The sequence below is a fragment of the Crinia signifera genome, chromosome 5, assembly GCF_055691185.1.
Source record: "Crinia signifera chromosome 5, ASM5569118v1, whole genome shotgun sequence".
NCBI classification, from domain to species: Eukaryota; Metazoa; Chordata; class Amphibia; order Anura; family Myobatrachidae; genus Crinia; species Crinia signifera.
Window position 1 is genome coordinate 83,703,866 of NC_139221.1, and position 23,103 is coordinate 83,726,968.

General features: G+C 41.2%; 1 protein-coding gene across 5 annotated transcripts in view; it reads right to left on the reverse strand.

Moving 5' to 3' along the window:
- Window positions 1–23,103, reverse strand: part of METTL4 (methyltransferase 4, N6-adenosine) — a 212,860-nt gene that overhangs the window by 94,416 nt on the left and 95,341 nt on the right. Inside the window, exon 8 of one of the 5 annotated variants that reach the window (XM_083187564.1) lies at window positions 14,543–14,673. The exons of the other annotated variants lie outside the window; for them this stretch is intronic. Within the exon in view, the coding sequence (XP_083043690.1) occupies window positions 14,558–14,673 (116 nt within the window). The 3' untranslated portion in view covers window positions 14,543–14,557. Of the gene's footprint in view, window positions 1–14,542; window positions 14,674–23,103 lie in introns of those variants that run through there. 5 annotated transcript variants of the gene reach the window in all.

Genomic DNA, 23,103 nt, shown 5'->3' on the forward strand with positions numbered 1-23,103 from the left:
GTGAAACTACACAAGTACCATGTTTTGTTTACTATAAAAATGGGACTCCTTATTCAAGACCAGAGCAAACAAGGCTTGATAAAATAGAGTTCTTAATTATTTCAACAGTATTGCACTACTATGATTACATAAACCATATGTGCTGAAATACTCTACTGCTGTGACACCTTATGTCCAGATTTCTGAGCTCTCATTTTATAGGCAGTCAGTAGTTAATTTTGTGGTTACTGCTTTATGCAATGTGGAGATGAACCTGAGAGTTTTAATATGTTCATTGATTTTTTAAATAAATATTAGTGTTTGTTTTTGTGCAGTTTGAGCCAATTCCTGCCTATTATTATTACGGATACGTTCACATGGTATTTGAGTGACATTTAATGCCCTATATTCGAGTCTTACTACAGCACTGTTTTTAGATTTTAATTTATAGTACACATTATATTCGTTTCCTCTTTCCATCTGTGCTTCATAATCTTATATTACACAAAGCCACATTAAGTACAAACTGTGGTTGTGCATGTGGAGAAGGCAACCCTCCAAAATACAACAAAGCCGTAAAGGGAAATGTAATCTCACCCATAGGTGTGCTATGCTAGTCAACTAAATATTATTGGTCAGCCATTAAAAAATTTCAACTTCTCAAATGAAATCAAGTTTTAAAAGGATATTTTTGAATCTTAAATTGTTGTACATTAGATGTTCAGATTGAAAGAATAAATATATAAACAAACACAATAAGGCCAGTATCCAAAAACTTGCAATCTATTTTGGGCCAGTAAAAATGGCTTGATAGCGCATATTTTGACCATTGACGATTAACGCAATATTCAATTACAGGAGGTTTTTATTGTCCAAAAAAGGACCAGTGATTGTGTGATACACATTGAATCTGGGATCAAGTTTCAATCCCATATGTTATCGCAGCTCAAACAGCTGCTTATTGCAGATTATGTTTCAAAGTGTAATCCCCGATAAGTGTTAGTTATCTGGGCTAATTGGAAAGCCCTGGGTGTATACCACAGCTAACTGGATACCGGCCTAATTCTTGCAAGTAGAATCCTGGTTGTCATGTGTCAATCCAGTTTTCGGTCATCTAAAAACTTTGAACCAACATTAATATTTCCCATATCAGACTCCTAAAACATGGATTGGAAAAAAAAAAAAAAGCTATTACAATGAAAACTGCAATACACTTGGGTGACTTACAATGAGAGCCATAAACAGCAAGTACTTTTTTATGGCGCTTTCCTCATTTTGATTATTTACCATTGTCAAGTGTTAGGTTCACATTATAAACTGAAAGTTTGTGGAATTCAGGCAGCAGATAATCTTCACAATTAAAAATGTATGAAATGCAATAATTACTACAAGTAAGTCACATGGGACCATCTGACAAGAATCACCATAAACACTGCATATATAATTCATGTGAAAATTAGTGCGCAAACAGTAAATGAGGAGACGTAATACTACCTCCTCCAAAGATGTTAAAGTACTCGTTGAATGCACTGCTGTGTGAGCAATGGAAACACATACAATTACCTTGATTTTTATTCCCCCCCCCTCTACATACATTAAACTGGTAATTTGTTATGTGCATCACTGTGCTGAGAAAACACTTAAAATATGTAATTTATTTAGTGTACATTTAGTTTGACTTGGACTGACAAAGGGATAAGGAGCTATTCAGCTTCATGCTGGAATGTGTCTGTAGCCAAATGGGGGTGAACAAAAAGATGCAAAACCGTCCCCATGACTCCAGTGTGAAGTCATTGTCACTAAAGTAAAAAGAAACATTTTATTTAAAAGGATGAAGACATTACAGTATATTTCACAGCCTAAAGCGATCATTGAAATTGGGATGAAAGAAACAGAACATATCTACAAAAAAAGAGGACACTGTATGTGATCTTATGAACATGCCTATTATTTCTGGATTCATTATATTAATATCATTGCCTAAGACTTTGTCTTTATCTGCTAAAATCTAAAATTCTAGACTAGAGAGACCAAAAAAGTTATTTGTGACCCAATAACCATTAGTGAAATAACGCCCAATATAAAAAGGTAGAAAACAGTTTTGTGACTAGAATACACGTACAGTCAGTGCTCGAAGTGGAAATTTGAAAGTGGGGGTATGGAAAAGAAAAGGAATTAGTTATGTGCGCGCCTGCGGGGCATGTGCTCCATAAAAAGGGGTGTGGTCTAATGGAAAAGAGGTGTGGCATCACAAAAGGGTGTAGCATTACACATTATACCACACACCGTAATACCCATTGCACATTTTAGTGAACTTCGTAATACCCATAACACATAAAGCCACATGCCGTAATTCCAATTAGACATAAGACCACACATGATTCCCATTACATAGTATATAACAAACTGTAATGCCCATTACACTTTGTGCCACACATCGTGATGCCCATTACATACTATATAACACACTGTAATGCCCATTACATATTTGACAAATAAGTGCCACTTATCTACATGCTCATTGCTAGGGATTTCATGGTCGATGCCATGAACTTCATGCTCAATGCCAAGGGGCTTCATGCTCATTGCCAAGGGGGACTCTAATTGCAACCATTACTCCCCTCATAGCGAGGCACAGGTGCCCCTGCTGCCCCAGCCGCTATGACAACACCTTTAAGCAGCCCCCGGCTGCTCAGTGCTGCCCACTGCCCAGGGCTCTGCTAGGACACTAAGGGACAGTTGTTGCGCTGCTATTTTCAAGTCTCCCACTGGACCGCAATCCAATAGGAGCTTGCGGTCTAGCAGCCACCAATCCCGCTCCTGATTGGCTGCTGGACCGCAAGCTTCTATTGGCTCACAGTCCAGGGGGGTCCATCGGGAGCAGGAGACTTGCTTTGTGTCCTGACTCCACACCGCCGATATCATGAGCCACGACCGGGCGGCGCAGGAGTCAGGACACAGAACACAGCAGGGAGGGCCTCGGTGGCATCTGGTGGGGGGGGGGGGCTGCGCGCACTAAAATAAAAATCACTATGGAGGTGGTCAAAGGGAGGTGTGAGGTGGGCACAGGGGATTGTGAGTTGAGGGGGGCACCAGAAGGGGTAAGGGGGTACAAGGAAATTGTGAGGGGAGAGGGGGTCACAGGGAGTGGTAGGGATATCTGTCAGGTCACCCTAGTGGGGGAGGGGGCCTCTAGGGGATGCTCATCACATGGAACAACACAAGGGAACCCACAGAATGCAGGGACATATCTTAATCCCCCCCCCTGCCTTATACATGATCGTAATTCTGCAGTACTCACCATTGTTCTCTGCGCAGATCCAGCGGCAGTGGAGAGAGCAACAGGGCATATGGACGCACGTACACGAGCAGCTGCTCCCATCAGCAACAGCACCTCCTGCTCCTCACATTGCAGCTTCCATTAAATGGCAGCTGGCCAGTCTGCAGCATTCCGACCATGTTCCATTACTCCTGGCTTACAGCACCCGGAAGTGCCTGCTAGCCAGAATGTGGGAAGCTGGGCACACAGCTGCCCAGCCGCTGAGTGTCTGCTTACAGTATTTCAAAACAGTAACAAATCACTTGTGTATGGAAATAATGACCTATAAGGGTAGTAGAGGAATAACTGCCTTGGCCAGTATTACAGGAGACAAGTTAAATGCCCATCAAAATGACGGCATCTGCAATGTAGTTTCACTTTAAGCTGTGACAGTTTTTAGCACACAAACTCTCCACCCCACCCCCTATCTGTACCTACCTTCAATCTCTGTCTTCACAGCTCCCTCTCTCCATATTCAGCAAGGTTTAAACAGAGAAGTGTCCCTGGAAAGATTTCTTTCACTTTCTGTTATGACATCTTTTAGGACACAAAGAAGTAATTTGGTCCTTCGAATGGATAGCGGTCACAGGTGAGGAGTAGTTAGCTATATATGCATGCATATCCAGTAACATGTAGGCATAGACAAGATTGCTATATCTTGCTATACTGCGATATCATTAGGTTTGATGTGCAGCACATCAAACCTAGTGTCCGTCACATGTGAATGTGACTACGGGAGATTGCAATCATCCATACACACTGAGTAATGTAGATGGTGTCTTTTAATTCCGAAATGGCAAAGTGCCCGACATAACACCAGTATGTACCCTGCTTGCTGGGGTGTGTTATGACCTCCCAATAGTTGGAATTCTGGTGGTCATTAGACTAACATCAGAAACCCGACAACCGGGACTCCTACATGGGGGCAAGAGCTACCAAGGCCCCTTGAGGGAGAGCTCTGCTTGCCACTCTGCGTGCACGGTAGCTCGCTGTGCTTGCAACAGGTTCTATTCTCTATTGTGTACCCCCACGAGAGAGAATAGCCCCTTTTAGTCGGGATCCCGACTATCAGGATTCTGACTTCGGTCTACTGACCATCGGAATCCCGACTGTTGGGAGGCCATCCGGCGCCCCTGCAATCAAGGTGCAACTACCATAGGCATGTGGTTTTCATGTATGTACCATATTTCTATGTAATTTCACTGGGTGATATTATGGGTGGTATATGGGGCACTTACTGTGGAGCTCACTAGTTACACCCCTACCTGCAAGTAATATTTTAAAATGAACACAATTTTACTTCTTAAGATTTGTTCAAACTATAATGACATACTTAATACAAAACAGCATCATTTTTTGATAATCATTTAGAAGAATACTTTCTCATAAATGTGCAAGACGTGACTGTTACTTTCTCACACTGGGCTCCGTTATTAGCGCCTTGTAAGCGGTAAACCCTACACTATCTTATAGGCACACCTAGTGACTTCTTATGAAAGTACAAGGAAACATTTCCAAATACAATTTGCTAAATCACATAAACATGAAATGTCAGGTCCTCCGGGTTCCAAATAAACAGATTTTGTTTTGCTGTAATAACATAATGCCAATTCCATAGGCAGATCAGGAAAAAATAACAACAGAGCAGAACAATACAATTGAACGGTTGTTAAGAATTACTGTACAATAAATAAGGGCTTTGAATAAAGTACTCTGTCAGCATTTGCAAAAAAAAAAAGATGAAGAACTTCTACAAAAGTGCTGGGGCTGAGTTACAGTGCCTCGGAAAAATAAACAGACAAGGACATTAATCCTGCTGAAAGTATAAAGTTACAATTTCTGACCCTCTGTATCAGAAAAGATAGAGCTGCAACAGATAAAGGATTTAGAGACAGAGATTTCTAATCTGGAGTTAAGTGTGCTGACCCTTCTCTTATTTTCTTGTTTGTACTTTGTAGCAACATGACAGAAACTGAGTATTATTTGTTTTAGGTAAGCCCTGAAGAATAGATACGTAACCCATGAATCCATAAATGAAACTTCTTACAAAGCCTGACAGTCCGGCAATCTGTCCAATAAAAGAAATGAGCGATTTGCATGACAAGATAGACATGCATCCTACTGCTTATGTCGTTAAGGCTTCTAATGACTGCTCAACAGAAGATTACTTTGTCGCACATTCTGTCAATGAAAAGAGAGGCAAAGATCGGCTATCTTTTAAGAATGCTTGTGACCATAACGATAGAAAATTATGTGGTACCCAACATTTAATGCTATATTAGGGTACCATAAGAGTTGCATTATACTATACTGTAATGTCCCAGATATCTTATTCTTTCATTGGCTGGTATCCAATTAGCTATGGTAATATACTGAAGCTAATGGATTAGGGCAGGTCTATCCAATTAGCTCCAATACGTGACACATATTGGGCATCATGCTTTGGAAGCCTCAGACACCTGAAGCATAATCTGCGATAAGCAGCTCTCGGAGCCATGATAACACATTGGATCGGGATCTTATCACGGTTCCCATGTGCTATCGCACAATTGTGAGCCTATTAATAGCCAATAAAAAAGGCCTATAATTGGATAGCGTGATAATGACCACTGGTCAAAAATCATGTTATAAGGTACTTTTTATTGTCCGAAAAAGGATTGCACTGAATAGGATTATGGCCATTGTTCTTTTTACTGAGACATCCTTGAAATATTTAATTTAATGGGTTTTATCATCTATATATATATGTCTATTGTCCGTGTGTCTAGGAAACACTGCCATCTGTTGGCAGTGAGCGAAACTACATCTCTTTCTCTCACACATGCACAAACACAGAGGCAAGTGTTTGTGCATGTTTGTACAAGGTAGCAAACTATTCCAGTACTTCGATAGGATCCTAAACTATACTAGTACTTTGGTGTGGTGAAGTCCCTGTCCTAATGCCAGTATTATTTGCTGTATTTAGGACGGTCCTAGCTCTTCTATAAGGCTGAAAGCTTTGTCATTCATCTCCGCTGCAACTTGGATTTCACCATAGCAGCAGTTCTAAGGCTTTCAATCGCAACCACTGGATCTTTCCTGCTAGATTAGGTAGTTTTAAGGTGAGTAGCCCTGATGGTTTATTCAAAGTTTCATTATTGTACATGCTATATCTAATATAGAAGTTAAACTAATAAAGGTGCTACACACTAGAAGATATTGATAAATGATACAGTATGTGTGATAATGATATCATTAACGATGTGATTCAGAGTTGATTGCAAAAGCAAATTCTTTCTCAATTAGGCAAAACCACGTGCACTGTAGGTGAGGCAAATGAAATATGTGCAGAGAGTTACATTTGGGTGAGTTAGTTTGTTTCTGTGCAGGGTAAAAATACTGGCTGCTTTATTTTTACACTGCAATTTATTTTTCAGTTTGAACACACCCCTCCCAAATCTAACTCTTCCTGCACTTGTCAGACTTGTGGCTCACTCAATTTGGACCACATATCCCTTGATCTACCCCGGCAGCTCCCCGGAAGTCTTCACATCCAACTTGGCACTTTATGTGCAATTTTTTACATGTGATTTAATGCATGTAAAAGGACTCCAGGGTAGTTCAGGGGATAACAGATGCAAAACATTGCCGGTGCTAAAAATCACCCAAGATTTGCACCTCACGACTGCACATATGCTTTATCTTATGTGCAGCACGTCTGACCTCCGACTTTGATCCGATCAGGTCGATTCATATGTCAAACGATTTGGCACACTCACACCTGATTTCTCACATGCCAAAACGCACTAGTGTATGGATGCTTTTGTCCATTTGTGAAAAGAAAGGTGATTTCGATTAGGTCTAAATTAAGGACTGTGAATGGGAATGGTAAAGTCTGCTGAGCGCAATGAAGCACCAGGCCGGAAGAATAGAGAGCCATGAGAGGGTATGCACTACTCTAATTGGAGGTTCAAGTGCTACAAAGTCACAAAAAATTTTTTTTTTTTAAACTCATGTTGACCTTTACATGTATTGACCATTTCAGTGTCGAAATTTTGCTTGTACGGACCATTTTTCCATGTCCACCTGGTGTATTATGACCTTTAGGGGTTGCATACCCAGTCACTTAAAATACCTGTACCTTCAGGTGTGGTTTCATCCTGAGTCGCCCACATTGTCCCTTTTCAAATCCAAATAACTTTACCTTTTTCATATGGCTTAGGTGGAGGTGACCCAAGAAAAGTACCTCACAGTACTGAGGTCATGGGTTTAATTCCCACCATAGCCCTAACTGTGCAGAGTTTGTATATTCTCCCCAAGCTTGCTTGGATTTCCTCTGAGTACTCCAGTTTCCTCCCACAATCCAAAAATATACTGGTAGGTTCATTGGCTGCCAACAAAATGAACCCTACAATGAATGTGTGTGCATTTATATGTGGTAGGGAATATAGTCATAGGAGACTGTACACATTATTGCTTCCTTTTCCTACTGTCCCATTTCTCATTGTAGACTCCTATCACTTTCTGTATACCTCCACTCTTCATCCTTTTCATTGGTGTGTACCTCTTTTTTTTTTATTTTTTGAAGTTTTAATTACACAACATCATATGCACATCACCCACAATATACCGCTTTATTTTTTACCTTTGATTCTGTGTACAGAGCTGCTGAACACTACAAGTGCAGATCATATTCTATACATTTGAAGTTATACCATCTTACCCAACTCTGTATCGTAGCGTCCTGTGTTACAGTCCGGACACAGTTTGGTTTGAAAATTCTGAGGTGCAGAGACAGTGAGGGTATGAGGCAGTAACACTGCCACACACCCATAGAAACAGGATCTGCAGACTTGTATATTGCATAGAAGATAGATAACAATAACTGTATTTAACAGACAGGGATGTGAGTGTTCCCTCTGATTGTGCCTTAAATAAGCAAGAGAAAAGGAATACAACCCTATAAATAGGGAGCGGTCCTCTTCTCCGTGTTCAGACAACTCAATGAATAATGCCAAGCAAATACCGCACGTTCCTCCTGAGGAGTGGGCGTCTCCTCTTCTCCAGTAAATGGACAAAGCACCGTGGTATCCTTAATCCACAGGAATGATGCCAACAGGAATCCCAAAGTGTTAACTCTGGGTACCCAAAAAAAGCAAAATAAAAGTATATGGTGCAATACCACTTTATTTTATACAGACACATATACATTGAAATTGGGACATAAGGTAAAGAATGGCCAATTACCCAGATGGTGGAGAACTGTGGTGAGCAGTTCAATAAAACAACTATAGATTTTTTTAGATTTAACCATTTTTATTGAGAATGAGACCATTAAAACTAGGACTTTCACCAAACCTACGGACTCACAGTCCTACATACAGCGAGACAGTTGTCATCATGCCCAATGGCTAGACGCAATCCCTGCTGGACAGTTTAAAAGACTCAGGGGGATATTCAATCTTCAGGTCACGGCAGGCGAGCTTGCTCGCCCGTCGTGACCCAGTCCCGTTCTCGGTCAGCTCGACCGAGAACACGCAGGCGGGATTCAATGTCCCGCCTGCCGGGGAGTGAAAAGGGGGCGTGGCTGCGAGTTGCGGCCGGGAAGTGACGAGATGCAGCCGGCAGCTCGTCACTTCCCGGCTGTTCTTGGCAGAACGAGCCCGACAGCTAGAGATGTCGGGCTCGTTCTGCCAGGAAACCCTGTTCAATGCTGTCGGGGAAGACAGCATTGAATTGGGCCCGTCGAGCATCTCCCCCACGGGAGATGCTCGACGGAGATTGAATATCCCCCTAAGAAGTAACTGTACAGAAGACACTGTTTTCTGTGAACAATCTAACAAAATGGCTAAGAACTTTTTAAACAGCGGTTATGATTCTGTTTTTATTGAAAAGAAAATGAACGATACCAGTGTGATAGATAGAAAGGACCTTCTGAGTGATGCAGTTTCTAAACCCAGTACGGATGATTATACACTAGCTTTCATCATGGGTTATAACGCCCAGCATAAAATTTTAGAAGGATCCTTCTGAAAAAATTGGGGAATTTTGAAAAGTTTAATTATAGGAGGGCCCCTACCATTAAAAACAAAGTTGTTTGCAGTTTCCTTCCTCCCTCTCAACCCAGAGGTAAAATTCTCACTAAGGTATTCCACAGGTGTGGAGTATGCAAAGGGTGTCGAGAAATAGACAGTCAGGGTATCTCTAAAGTCACCACCCCCACCGTAAATGGGGTATCTGTCACTATTGATGATTTCATATCCTGTAATACTAAAAATGTTATATATGTGGTGGAATGTACTTGCAACCTTTTACATAGGTCGCACCTCCAGACCTCTGAAAGTCCGACTGGTGGAACCTTTGAATAATATAAAAAAGTGGTTGGATTTCCACTCCTTGTCCCATCATTTTAAAGTTAAGCATAATTCCTCGGGTAAACATATTTTAAGGTTTTTTGGAATTAAACATGTAGAGGGGAATCTAAGGAATAGAAATACTGTAAGCACTCTGGCCAGGGAAGAGATGCGGTGCATCTATAATTTCAATACTCTTGTTCTGGGTGGCCTTAACTTAGATTTTGAGATTAAATGGTTTTTATGATTCTTCCCCTGTTTTTACTCTATCATGCTTATTAATTTATTATAAATTTTATCTATTATCTATTGTGTATTTATTGTATATTTTATTATTATCTTTTTGAGGATGGTCACTATCTATCAGAATGGACTTGAGAAATGTCCAGTGCATATTGTATATCATCCGCTCCTCAACCAAGATGGCCCCCGGAGTTTTACAGACGGAAGATAATCTAACCTACTTCCGGCGGGTTTCCAACTGAGGGAGTCTTTGGAGAAGGGCGGAAAAAATTGATCAACTTCCGGTGAACTCCATGCCACAATGACGCGCGGCAAAGCTCAGGCGGAAGTCAGAATGACGGAGCCTGACGCAAGTTCCGGTTGGCACATTAAGTACTCCGGAAAACTGATGCGTGGTGGAATGGGGCATGCACCGTCCAGATTGCGGTGTCTCTACCTATCATCAGAAGATAGTGTCACTCTCTCCTCCCGTCTCTGTATGTCTGTATTCAATTGGACATTCTGGATTGACTGTTGGATGTTCCCATTGGCTATGTGTAGGATCAATCATTTATGCATTGTTTAGGATTGGCTGATGTTAGCTTAAAACCCATTCTTAGTGTGACTAGAGGCACTCTCCTAGAAAAAGACGGTGGTGACGGTCAAAAATGCGTTTGGAGCATTTAGTCATTTCTGGATGGGACGTCTAGTGGACTTTGGACCAATTTCCTGCTTTGCCTGACTATGGAGGTTTTACCTCGGGTAACGCCTCATCTTTTAGCGCATATGAGAGCTGCTCACCCCAGTTCTCCACCATCTGGGTAATTGCCCATTCTTTACCTTATGTCCCAATTTTAATGTATATGTGTCTGTATAAAATAAAGGGGTATTGCACCATATACTTTTATGTTGCTTTTTGGGTACCCATCTGAGTTAACACTTTGGGATTCCTATTGGCATTATTCCTGTGGATTAAGGATACCACTGTGCTTTGTCCATTTACTGGAGAAGAGGAGACGCCCACTCCTCAGGAGGATTGTGCGGTACTTGCTTGGCATTATTCATTGAGTTGTCTGAACACGGAGAAGAGGACCACTCCCTATTTATAGGGTTGTATTCCTTTTCTCTTGCTTATTTAAGGCATCATCGGAGGGAACACTCACATCCCTGTCTGTTCTTGCAATTTCTCTTGTGGTGTACCCACCGTAGGCTGCCTGGCACTCCTACTTACCAATACACTCTTCTTTTTGTGCAATAACTGTATTTGCCATGAGAACACCCTACCTACAGTTTCAGGAGGTTTATTCACAAAGAAAGTATGGGCCATACAGACCAGGATTGGACCAATTAGTACCATATGCAATAATAGGGGACCGATTATTATGATGAGCACATGATAAGTACTAAGAGGTCCCATCATTTGGAAATGAGGGACCCCTATTTGTAAATGATGGACTGTTTAATTAGTGCAAGCAGGATTGGGGGAGATCTGACAGTCAGAGAACCGATGGTGCATCCGTATTCTCAGTGGGCGGAACAGTAAAGCTGCCAGGGAGGGGCTCTGTACAAATACTTGGGGCTATGGCATTACCACATTTTTGCAGATCTGCTACGTACAAGAATGCAGATGGCAATTGTGTCCACCTCCGAAAAAGTCCTAATGTGACAATAGGTCGCAAGCAAAGTTAATATTCACACAAATTAAACATTTTTTTTATCTTCTGCACGACAAATCATAGAGTGTGTACCCAGCTTATATACAAACCCAAACTGTTTAACCTTACCATTCTTATATATTTTTTAAACTACACAAAAATTTAAGTGACTAAATAGTACAAGTTAACATACTTGGCCCTACAGTAAGTCCAATTTCACTTTTTAAAATCTTGAATAAAATGTATTGCACTGGTCTTGAGCTAAACAATGCTATACATGTTAGCAGGTAAAAGCATCTTATAATTATGTCCACTTAGTCATGGGTTGTTCAGGTGTAATGGGACTTCCACACGCAGCGACCCTGCTGAGCAGTTTGAGCGATACTAGATTGCTCAGCAAGATCACTCAGCATACAGCGATGTGCCAGTGCTGTGTGCAGATTGATATTTCTGGGCCAGTGTTCTCCGCTGAGAACACTGGCCCTGACCCCGATGATTAACTTGATTTATCCAACGAAAAAACCCAATAAATATATTTTGAAAATAGCGTTGCACAGGGCCACACAGCGATCTAGCGAGATTGCTCAGAAAATGGCCTGACTTCACTATGTGTAGGCCCCATTAACTGTAATATAGTATGTACATGGAGACACAAGTTATACATGTGCTTTTAATTAACAAATACATTTACCATGATGTCTGTATTCCTATCTGTATCACCTACATTTCTTAATTAGATAATTTACCGAAAACATATAAATATTATCTGTCTATCTATATTTCTATAGATTGTAAACTTGCAGCAGGGCCCTCTTACCTCCAAGTCTGTTGTTACCCAGTTTGTTTTATCACTGTCTACAATTGTAAAGAGCAACGGATGTTCGTACTATGATCATAGATCATGTTCCACCCCTAATTAGAGGGGGTAAGAGGAACAAGATCTTACTTCATAAGGAAAGTCGATGGATCTTTTCATTGGGAACCATGTCCCCAGGTGGTCTAAATGAAACGCTGGGGCTCCAGTGTTTTCTTTGACTGACTGGGATTTATTACCCGATTATAAATATATTTTTGAATATTTTCTGCTTGTTTCCCCATCATGCCTATACTAATGATTATGCTAGTGCATTGTATCTCGTGTTGAGAATTGATATGAATTTATATGGTACACTGTATTTTGTTTATCAGGCTAATATTCATGCCATATTGTTGTTCAGGTACATCTATATAACTGCTTGGCTTTATTGACTATATTATAAACCTATCTTCAAGGTTATTTAATGTTATGAATTATAACTTATAATTGATGCTAATTGATGTTAATAGATTATGCTTAGGTTAATGAGATGTTGCGCTTCACATTCAATTGATTTTAATACGTTTTTATTGTTATATACATCATGGTTTTATTATGTGTCTTCGTTTCCATAGAAACCGTTTTGGCCTGGCTCTCCTGCTTCCTGGTGCAGGGCGATGACACGCATCTGGTCAGACCAATCAGACGGCGGGATATGCCGGTCACGTGGGCGGAAGCGCAGGTCAGTGTGAGTGGCTGGTGCCCCTGCTCACTGTGTTCCGGGTGTCCTGCGTCTGATGGGGATCTGTGATACAGGGGTGTGGCGGGTTCTGTACCTGGGGGGGTATGAGGCCAGCCAATCGGGTGGGACATGGGGGGCGTGTCTATGTCATTATGTTAGGTATTTATTGCCTGTGTATGTTATATGCTTTGTGTCCCTGATGACGGAGGTAACTTTGTAACGGCATAGGACCGCTAAATATCGGGTTAATCGCATGCCTTAAGTTTAAGGTACTTAAGGCATGCGATCGACGCGATGGACCCGATTTTCTTTCAATCACCAGTGTATTTGCCGGTAAAAGAGAAAATCGCGTTGATCGGGTCCATCGCGGCCCATTATAATGGGCCGCGATGCGACCGACGCGATAAACGCGATTTTCCCATAGAGAATAATGTTAAATGATTTTTAAAGTTAAAATCGGGTTGATCGCGGCCCATTATAATGGGCCGCGATGCGATCGACGCGATCAACCAGATTTTACATAGGTAACAATGAGAAATGGCACAATATGGCCAATTTCTCATTGTATATGGTTATAAAGTATGGTTAATGCCCCCGCATTGTTAACGCCACCCCACTATTGACGACAACCCAAAGCGTGGCGAGCACAGCGAGCCCGCGAGGGGCGGCGGTAAGCGTCCTCTGACCTTTTCATACCCCCACTATCCATGTCGGCGAGGAGTTGATTTTATATAGTGTGCAGCAAGCCACTGAGCACGAAGCGTGGCGAGCGCAGCAAGCCCCGCGAGGGGATGCGTATACCTGTGAAGTTATGCGCGTCCCCTCGCGGGGATCGCTGCGCTTGCCACGCTTCGGGCTCGGTGGCTCGCTGCGCTCGCCACACTATATAAAATCACAATTGCACCCATCAGGGGTGGTTTGCTATTAAAATGGGGGGGTTTGGGGGCTTTTTACATTGAAATCAATGTCAAATTGGGTCTCAGGGACCATTTTACATTGATTCCAATGTAAAAATCGCGTCGATCGCATGCGATGGACGCAATTTTTCGACCCGATCAATACAATCAAAATCGTGGGAACCGTGCTAGGAAACAAGATATATATATATATATATATATATATATATATATATATATATATATATATATATATATATATATATATATATATATATATATATATATATATATATATATATAGGCTGTGGTGTGCGGTCCGGCACTCTCCCCTCCTGACAGCAGCCCCGGTGCCTTCCAGGCATAAACGATATCGACACACAAGAAATAGGCGGCACTCCGAGGTCTTCTTAAAGTGATTTTGTATTAAGTCAGGACACCAACGTTTCGAGGCTTACGCCTCTTTGTCAAGGTGATATAAAGTAGTGAACAAGTGTACAGTACAAAGGCTTACCTTAAGTAAGGTGAGTGATACCGCCCCTCCTTCCAATCAGTCAGCGCGGGCTTCCCGTTCTCAGCGGTGTCGCATAGCACCGGAACTGGCTGTATCGTCACGTCACTTCCTGGATACTGCTTGGAACGCAAGCCATACCTTAAGCAGATGACGTGAGACGCATATCCCTGTATTGTGCTGGATGGTAGACACTTCCTGGTAGCGGGACAGACCGGCTGCTGGAAATGAAAGAGCGTTACATATTAAAACATGAGTACAACTATAACGTAAAACAGTGCAAATAATGAAGACATGACTAAAAAAAATATCATGATGGGTGGGAAGCAAATATAATGAAATACTCTGTGAATTAATATGGTGGCTGAAAAAAATAGTATTAAAAATGGGGAAGAAAGCGGTTAGGGCAGAAATAGTAATTATTACCATAATATATTTTACCATAATATTTTTAAAGCTATATTAGCTATATATAACTGGCTATGCATCTAAATGGGTGGAGGTCATAGGGGATAAAAATGGAGGTCTTAGAACCTCTATATGAATGGACCCTATCCAAAAAGCACAGTGGCATCCAGTCAAAAATATCGAAATTAATGCAACACCGTGATAACCCAGGATGTCTGTGACCTGCACGTTGTCCAGGGTGCATAAGGTACAAAAACCTGAAAAATTTATAAAAAAACTGAAAGAGGCAGTTTATCATTAAGTCCAAGCGGTTTTATCGAATTTAATCGATGGATCCAGGTTGCTTCCAACCGTAACAGTTTTCCTTCTCTATCTCCAAGGCGTATGGAAGCTGGCACATGGTCTATGGCCATGTGCTTTAAGTCTGTGAGTCTGTGGCGGGCCAAAGCGAAGTGTTTCGCGACTGGTAGGTCGGTATTCTTGGAGCTACCAGCTAGGGCTTTTTTGATTGACGACCGATGATTTGCCATGCGATCCCTCATGGGCCTGTTTGTTTTGCCTACATATACAAGCCCACATGGGCATACAATAGTGTAGACAATGTATGATGACATACAATTAAGGATGTGGTTGATCTTATAGCTCTTCCCTGTCATTGGATGAATGAAAGCCGGACCCGTGATCATATCTGAGCACGTAGTGCATTTAATGCATTTGTAGCATCCTTTGGTTTTAGTGAGGATGTTAATTTGTGCCTCCGGTCTATTTTGGTCAAAGCCTGTAATATCTGTGTGTACTATCACATCCTTAATATTGCGCCCTCTAGTGTAACAAAGCATCGGGCGTTTTTTCTGGAAACAAGTTAATTGTTTGTCAGTTTTGACAATGGGCCAAAGAGCCCGAGTTGCTCGAGGGAGTACTTTGCCGGCCGGCGTTAATCTGGTGACGAATGGCATCGGTTCATCATCTTTGTTGATAGCCACTTTTGTGGACTTGGCCAATAACATGGTCCTGTCCATGTTTAACACTTCTGTTTTTTGACTTAGTAGTTGTTCTAGTGGGTAGCCTCTTTCCACAAACTTCGTGACAAACGTGTCCAAAACTTCTGGTAGTAGATTCGGTTGACTGGTAATTCTGGCTGCCCTCATCATCTGTGACTTAGCTAACGATTTTTTTAGGGCCAATGGATGGAAGCTATTAGATTTTAAGGTCGTGTTCCTGTCCGTAGGTTTGACATATAGTTCTGTTTGTATAGAGTTGTTGAAGATTTTGACCATAACATCAAGGAAATGAATAGCACTGGTGGATTGCTGGTATGTGAGTTTGATGGTTGAAGGCCTGGAGTTGATCTTCTCGATTAGTTGGTGTAATTCAAGTTCACTGCCGTCCCATACCATAAACAGGTCATCTATATATCTGTTAAAGATGAGGATCTTACTGGATGTTACTGGATCTGTAAAGAACATCTCCTGTTCTTCTTGGAACATATAAATGTTCGCAAAAGATGGCGATATCGGGCTGCCCATCGCGCACCCGGTTTTTTGACGAAAAAACTTTCCGTCAAACAAAAAGTAATTCTTTGTGAGTGTTAACTCCATCAGTTTCATGAACAGTTCTAATGTCTGTGACATCAGAAATGTTTTCATCACTGCTAGACCATGTTCTTGGGGAATGCTGGTATACAGACTAGCCACATCCATGGTGACTAGTCTGGCCCCGTCTGGTACCCATGTAAGAGATGATAGGGCATTCAAGAATGCAGTGGTATCTTTAATATGTGATGGCTGTTGCATGATGATGGGTTGGACAATGGAGTCCAAAAACTGTGAGATCGGATGATAGATGGAATCTGGTGCGCTAATAATGGGACGTCCTGGTGGATTGCAGAGGGACTTGTGTATTTTAGGGACCGTGTAAAAGATAGGTACCCTTGGGGATTTTTGTGTTAATGCCCCACATAACTTTGATGAAATAAGGCCTTCTTCCACCGCCTTGACCAGAATATTATCAATCTCAGCTTTGTACGTGTTAGTAGGATCACTTGATAACAGTTCATATGTCATTTCATCCTTGAGTTGTCTATATGCTTCTGATTTATATTCAGATAAATCTTGAATGATGAGGCCACCGCCCTTATCTGCTGGTCTGAATGTTACATCTTTATACTCTCCCAACTGTTTGAGGGCTGATTGTTGAGATCTGTTCAGATTCTCATGGGTCGGATGGGGTGCTAGGTGGTATCTGGAGACGGAATCATCCAATAACCTCAAATATGAAGCAATAGACGCATTATGGGATGGAGGGTCAAATGTGGAGGCACTACGTTTTTTCAGGAACTCATGATGGGCAGGTACAGGGTTGGACGAATTGGACGATTGTTGTTGAAAATATTCTTTCAATCTAAGATGGCGACCAAACCGGTATAGTTCGGTTTTCCACTTGAGGTCATTGTGCTTGGTGGTGGGTACAAAAGATAGCCCATGGTTGAGCACCTGCATTTTAGTATCCGTGAATTCTCGCTTAGATAGGTTATACACTATTGACTCGGTGTTGCGGTTGCTTTTCTTGCTGCTCCTCGCGTGTTGGCCTCCCCTACGGGTGGTCGGCCGCTTGCTTTTCTGGTGGTTGCTCTTTTGTTGGTAGCTGGGCCTAAAGGGCCTCTTGAGTCTGGGGCATCCGATTCCACTATGAAATCACTGTCACTATTTGATGAGTGTACAGTGTGTCTAGACGTGGAGCTGTTTGTACGTCGGAACGGCCGTGATTTTTGTGAGCGATTGAAGGAGCGTTCTGATGAGGTACCAGTGAGCCATCTATATACCATGTTGTGCTCGTACACACACACATTTGTCGGTAATGGCACTCCAACGTGGCTCGTATGTATCAGCTTGCCCGGGTGCTGAGCTAGGAGATGTCTCCAATATAGAACAGTGCAGCAGGGTGTCAGCACTCACAGGTCTCTCTTCAACAGAAAAAAACTTTTAAAAAAGCTTAAACTTAAAGACCGCCGTGTCTGTACAAAGTGGTGAATACACTTGCGCTGTCTGCATGTAAATGATGGTCTGCCTTTCCCAGACGCCAATCAGTAGACGTTTCTCCACCAATTAAAAAAACAACAACAAAGACAAGGCAGAAATGGTCAGTATATATTGGATGATGAAAACCAAAGGGGATATCACCCCCTGCAAAAAAAGCCAAGCACTACTGGGGTCCAAAGGAAGCAGCGTCCTTGCCACCTCTGCCTCACCCGGGTTAGTGAAGAGAGTGGGTGTCTGCGGGATGTTGAAAAAATAGACACTGGATCCCCAAAGTACCTGGATATTGGTCCTCCTACCAACGCGTTTCGGGCTTAACTTGTAGCCCTTTTTCAAGGTATGGGTGAGGCAGAGGTGGCAAGGACGCTGCTTCCTTTGGACCCCAGTAGTGCTTGGCTTTTTTTTAGCTTTTATTTTAAAGTTTTTATCGTTTTTATTGTACTGTCAATCCATTGTGACCTGAATAAAAGTGCCTTTTTTCAATCACCTGGATCGTTGATGATTGGGACATCCACTGCTGTGAAAGAAACCTTTTAAGGACCATAGGGCACTGATATAAGGTGAGCTCTGATCCAATTGGAATAAGAGGCTGGATAGACCGTATTAAAGATACCTTTATATGCCCATAGGGCACGGCAGAGAGGTCAGTTGCAGGGGGTGATATCCCCTTTGGTTTTCATCATCCAATATATACTGACCATTTCTGCCTTGTCTTTGTTGTTTTTTTTTAATTGGTGGAGAAACGTCTACTGATTGGCGTCTGGGAAAGGCAGACCATCATTTACATGCAGACAGCGCAAGTGTATTCACCACTTTGTACAAATTGGATCATGTGTTTTTGGGACCGGTAATCCCTGGTGTCTACAGTGCTGCAGTTCTGGGGCGCGGAGCACTTAAACAAATTTTCTGTGTTTAAAGACCGCCGTGTCTGTTTATCGTTTTTCTGTTGAAGAGAGACCTGTTTTTCTGTTGAAGAGAGACCTGTGAGTGCTGACACCCTGCTGCACGGTTGAAAAAATGCAACCTTTATTGCATATCAGAGATCCGACATGGCGATCCGTGCTGCGGCGATGAGGACGGGAGACGCCGGACCCCCCACAGGTGAGGTGTGTTTTATTGTAATTGTGGGGTGGGATTTTCTCTCTGTGTGTGAGTATTTTAACATGTGTGTAGCACTATGTATTTGATCCCTGAGGACGGGCCAGATGGCTCGAAACATGTCGGATCTCTGATATGCAATAAAGGTTGCATTTTTTCACTAAGAAACCCGTGAGTGCCGCCTATTCCTAAATGAATATATAATATATATATATATATATATATATATATATATATATATATATATATATATATACATACATATATATACATACATACATACATACATACACACACACACACATATATATATATATATATATATATATATATACAAAAAGGGAACAGAGTGCGCTTAGAGGTGAAGGTACACAACTTTTTTTTCCTCAGTTATAAAATTTATTCAATAAAAAGCCAACACTTCGGCTTATATAGCATACACAATACATATAGTCATTTTAACAATTGACGCAATGTACAATTTTCCAATACAACAGCAGGCCCAACGCATTTCGTCAGCTACGTGACTTCATCAGGGGCATTCGATGACTTAGTTGACACAGATACAGTTGCACTTTATGTAGTATCTAAAAAAAAAGGGTACAGAGAATGTTTTTTTTGCAGGAATATATGTTTCACCAGTTAACAGCGCTCTTGTTTAAACTGGCCCATACAAATAAACAGTATTATGTCCCAATAGCACTGAGTACACCCACTCAGTGGCAGATACACTAGAGGTTACTTCCTGGTCACACAGCCTTATCTGACCTGGATGTTGATATCTGCCACTGAGTGGGTGTACTCAGTGCTATTGGGACATAATACTGTTTATTTGTATGGGCCAGTTTAAACAAGAGCGCTGTTAACTGGTGAAACATATATTCCTGCAAAAAAAACATTCTCTGTACCCTTTTTTTTGAGATACTACATAAAGTGCAACTGTATCTGTGTCAACTAAGTCATCGAATGCCCCTGATGAAGTCACGTAGCTGACGAAATGCGTTGGGCCTGCTGTTGTATTGGAAAATTGTACATTGCGTCAATTGTTAAAATGACTATATGTATTGTGTATGCTATATAAGCCGAAGTGTTGGCTTTTTATTGAATAAATTTTATAACTGAGGAAAAAAAAGTTGTGTACCTTCACCTCTAAGCGCACTCTGTTCCCTTTTTGTATCTCTATCTGTTTTGAGTCCCGGCTAACAGGGACTTTCAGAGTTGCTGCTACTCACTACTAGGGCGCGGACAGTTAGGGACTTTCCATTTTCATATATATATATATATATATATACATATATATATATATATATATATATATATATATATATATATATATATATACACACACATACACACACACACACACACGCACGCACGCACGCACACACATATATATATACACAGATGCAAGAAAAAGTATGTGAACCCATTTTAATTACCTGGATTTCTGCATAAATTGGTCATAAAATGTGTTCTGATCTTTATCTAAGTCACAACAATAGACAAACACAATCTGCTTAAACTAATACCACAGAAACACTTATTTGCTCTCATGTTTTTATTGGGCACACCATATAAACATTCACAGTGCAAGGTGGACAGTATGTGAACCCCTAGGCTTCTCCAAGAGCTAACTGGAGTTAGGAGTCAGCCAATCTGGAGTCCAATCAATGAGACAAGATTGTTGGTTAAAGCTGCCCTGCTCTATAAAAAACACACACCAGTTTTGAGTTTGCTATTCTCAAGAAGCATTGCCTGATGTGTGAACCATACGTTGCACAACAGAGCTCTCGGAAGACCTACGATTAAGAAATATTGACCTGCATAAAGCTAGAAAGGGTTACACAAGTATCTATAAACACCTTGATGTTCATCAGTCCACAGTAAGACAAATTGTCTATAACTGGAGAAAGTTCAGCAATGTTGCTACTCTCCCTATGAGTGGCCGTCCTGTAAAGATGATTGCTAGAGCACAGCGCAGAATGCTCAGTGAGGTGAAGAAGAATCCTAGAGTGTCAGCTAAAGACTTAAAGAAATCTCTGGCACATGCTAACATCTCTGTTGACAAATCTACGATACCTAAGATACTCAACAAGAATGGAGTTCATGGGAGGACACCAGAGGAAGCCAATGCTGTCCACAAATGAAACATTGTTTCACGTTTTAAGTTTGCAAAAGAGCACTTGGATGTTCCACAGCACTACTGGCAAAATATTCTGTGGACGTGTGAAACCAAACTTGAGTTGTTTAGAAGGAACACACAACACTATGGGCCTTATTCTAGTTCACTCTTTCTGACAAAATCCTTCTTAGATGGACAAAACCATGTGCACTGCAGGGGGCAGATGTTACTTGTGCAGAGAGAGTTAGATTTGGGTGGGGTTTTACTACAAAGTGAGATCTATATTGCAGTGTAAAAATAAAGCAGTCAGTATTTACCCTGCACAGAAACAAAAAAACTCACCCAAATCTAATTCTCTCTGCACATTTTACATCTGCCCCCCTGCAGTGCACATGGTTTTGGCCATCAAAGAAGGATTTTGTGAGAAAGAGTGAACTAGAATAAGGCCCTATGTGTGGAGAAAAAAAGCACAGCACACCAACATAAAAACATCATCCCAATTGGTGGAGGGGGCTTCATGGTTTGGGGCAGCTTTGCTGCCTCAGGGCCTGGACAGATTGCCATCATCGACGAAATAAAGAATTCCCAAGTTTATCACAACATTTTGTAGGAGAAAAAGCCATCTGTCCACCAACTGATGCTCAACAAAAGATGGGTGATGCAACAGGACAACGACCCAAAACACAGCAGTAACTCAACAACAATGGTTTCAACAGAAGAAAATAAGCCTTCTGGAGTGGCCCAGTTAGAGTCCTTCCCTCAACCAGATTGAGATGTTGTAGCATGACCTCAAGAGAGCGATTCACACATCCCAAGAATATTTTGTAAAGAGGAATGGTCCAAAATTACTCCTGACCATTGTGTGGGTCTGAAATGCAACTACTAGGTAATGTTTGGTTGAGGTTATTGCTGCCAAAGGAGAGTCAACCAGTTATTAGATCCAAGGGTTCACATACTTTGTCCACCGTGCACTGTGAATGTTTACATGGTGTGTTGAATAAAAACATGAGAACATATAATTGTTTGTGTGGTATTAGTTTAGGCAGACTGTGTTTAACTATTGCTGTGACCTAGATGAAGATCAGAACACATTTCATGACCAATTTATGCAAAAATCCAGGTAATTTCAAAGGGTTCACATACCTTTTCTTGCAACTGTGTGTGTGTGTGTGTGTATATATATATATATATATATATATATATATATATATATATATATATATATATATATATGTATATGAATTTAAGTAGGTTTCACAAGAGTATGTCGGTTATAGCGTGCTTTCATTTACATCTTGTGAGATGTCAAGTCAGACATATAAATTGCTCATTAAAATATTAAGAGTGTATAAAGACAGGCAATGGAATGTCAGGAAATATCAGGACTTTTTTTGTGGAGGGGGTGGAGTATGTCATGGCTAGGTTCGGTTGTTTAAACAAAACAAAGACTTTATGTGAGTCATCAAGTTTCCTTGCTCACAACAATGCATGTGATGCTCTTATTGTTTGCAAACAATATCAGTGTGGTTATGCTGCTCCCTGCTGGCCAGTAGAAAAACTACAGCGATTTAAGCATGGTACTTTATTAAGTTAGAATGCCAGCAATATTTCTAGCTGCAAAATGTTATTTCATGGAGCATCTTACCTAATGTTATTAGCCTAGTCACAGGAACAAAGGAAAGCAAGAATAATGAAAATCTCTCTCTGCAGAAACAGCTTGGATTTAATATTTCTGTATATCTGTATTTTTGTTCCCCTGCTTTTGTTGAAGGGTTATTGATATAAGAAAGAAAAAAATATAGAACGAAGAAATGCAGATGTGCACCGTAAAACAATGTCAGGAAATGGTCTCCTCTGCCAAAGTTTTAATTAATTTTCCAAACACATACATGAGCCGATTGAATACAAGGATAGCAAGCTGCTAAGAATCAACAAGAAAATATGTCACACATAACAAAGGCTTAGCTGATAATGTGATGTGACGGTGA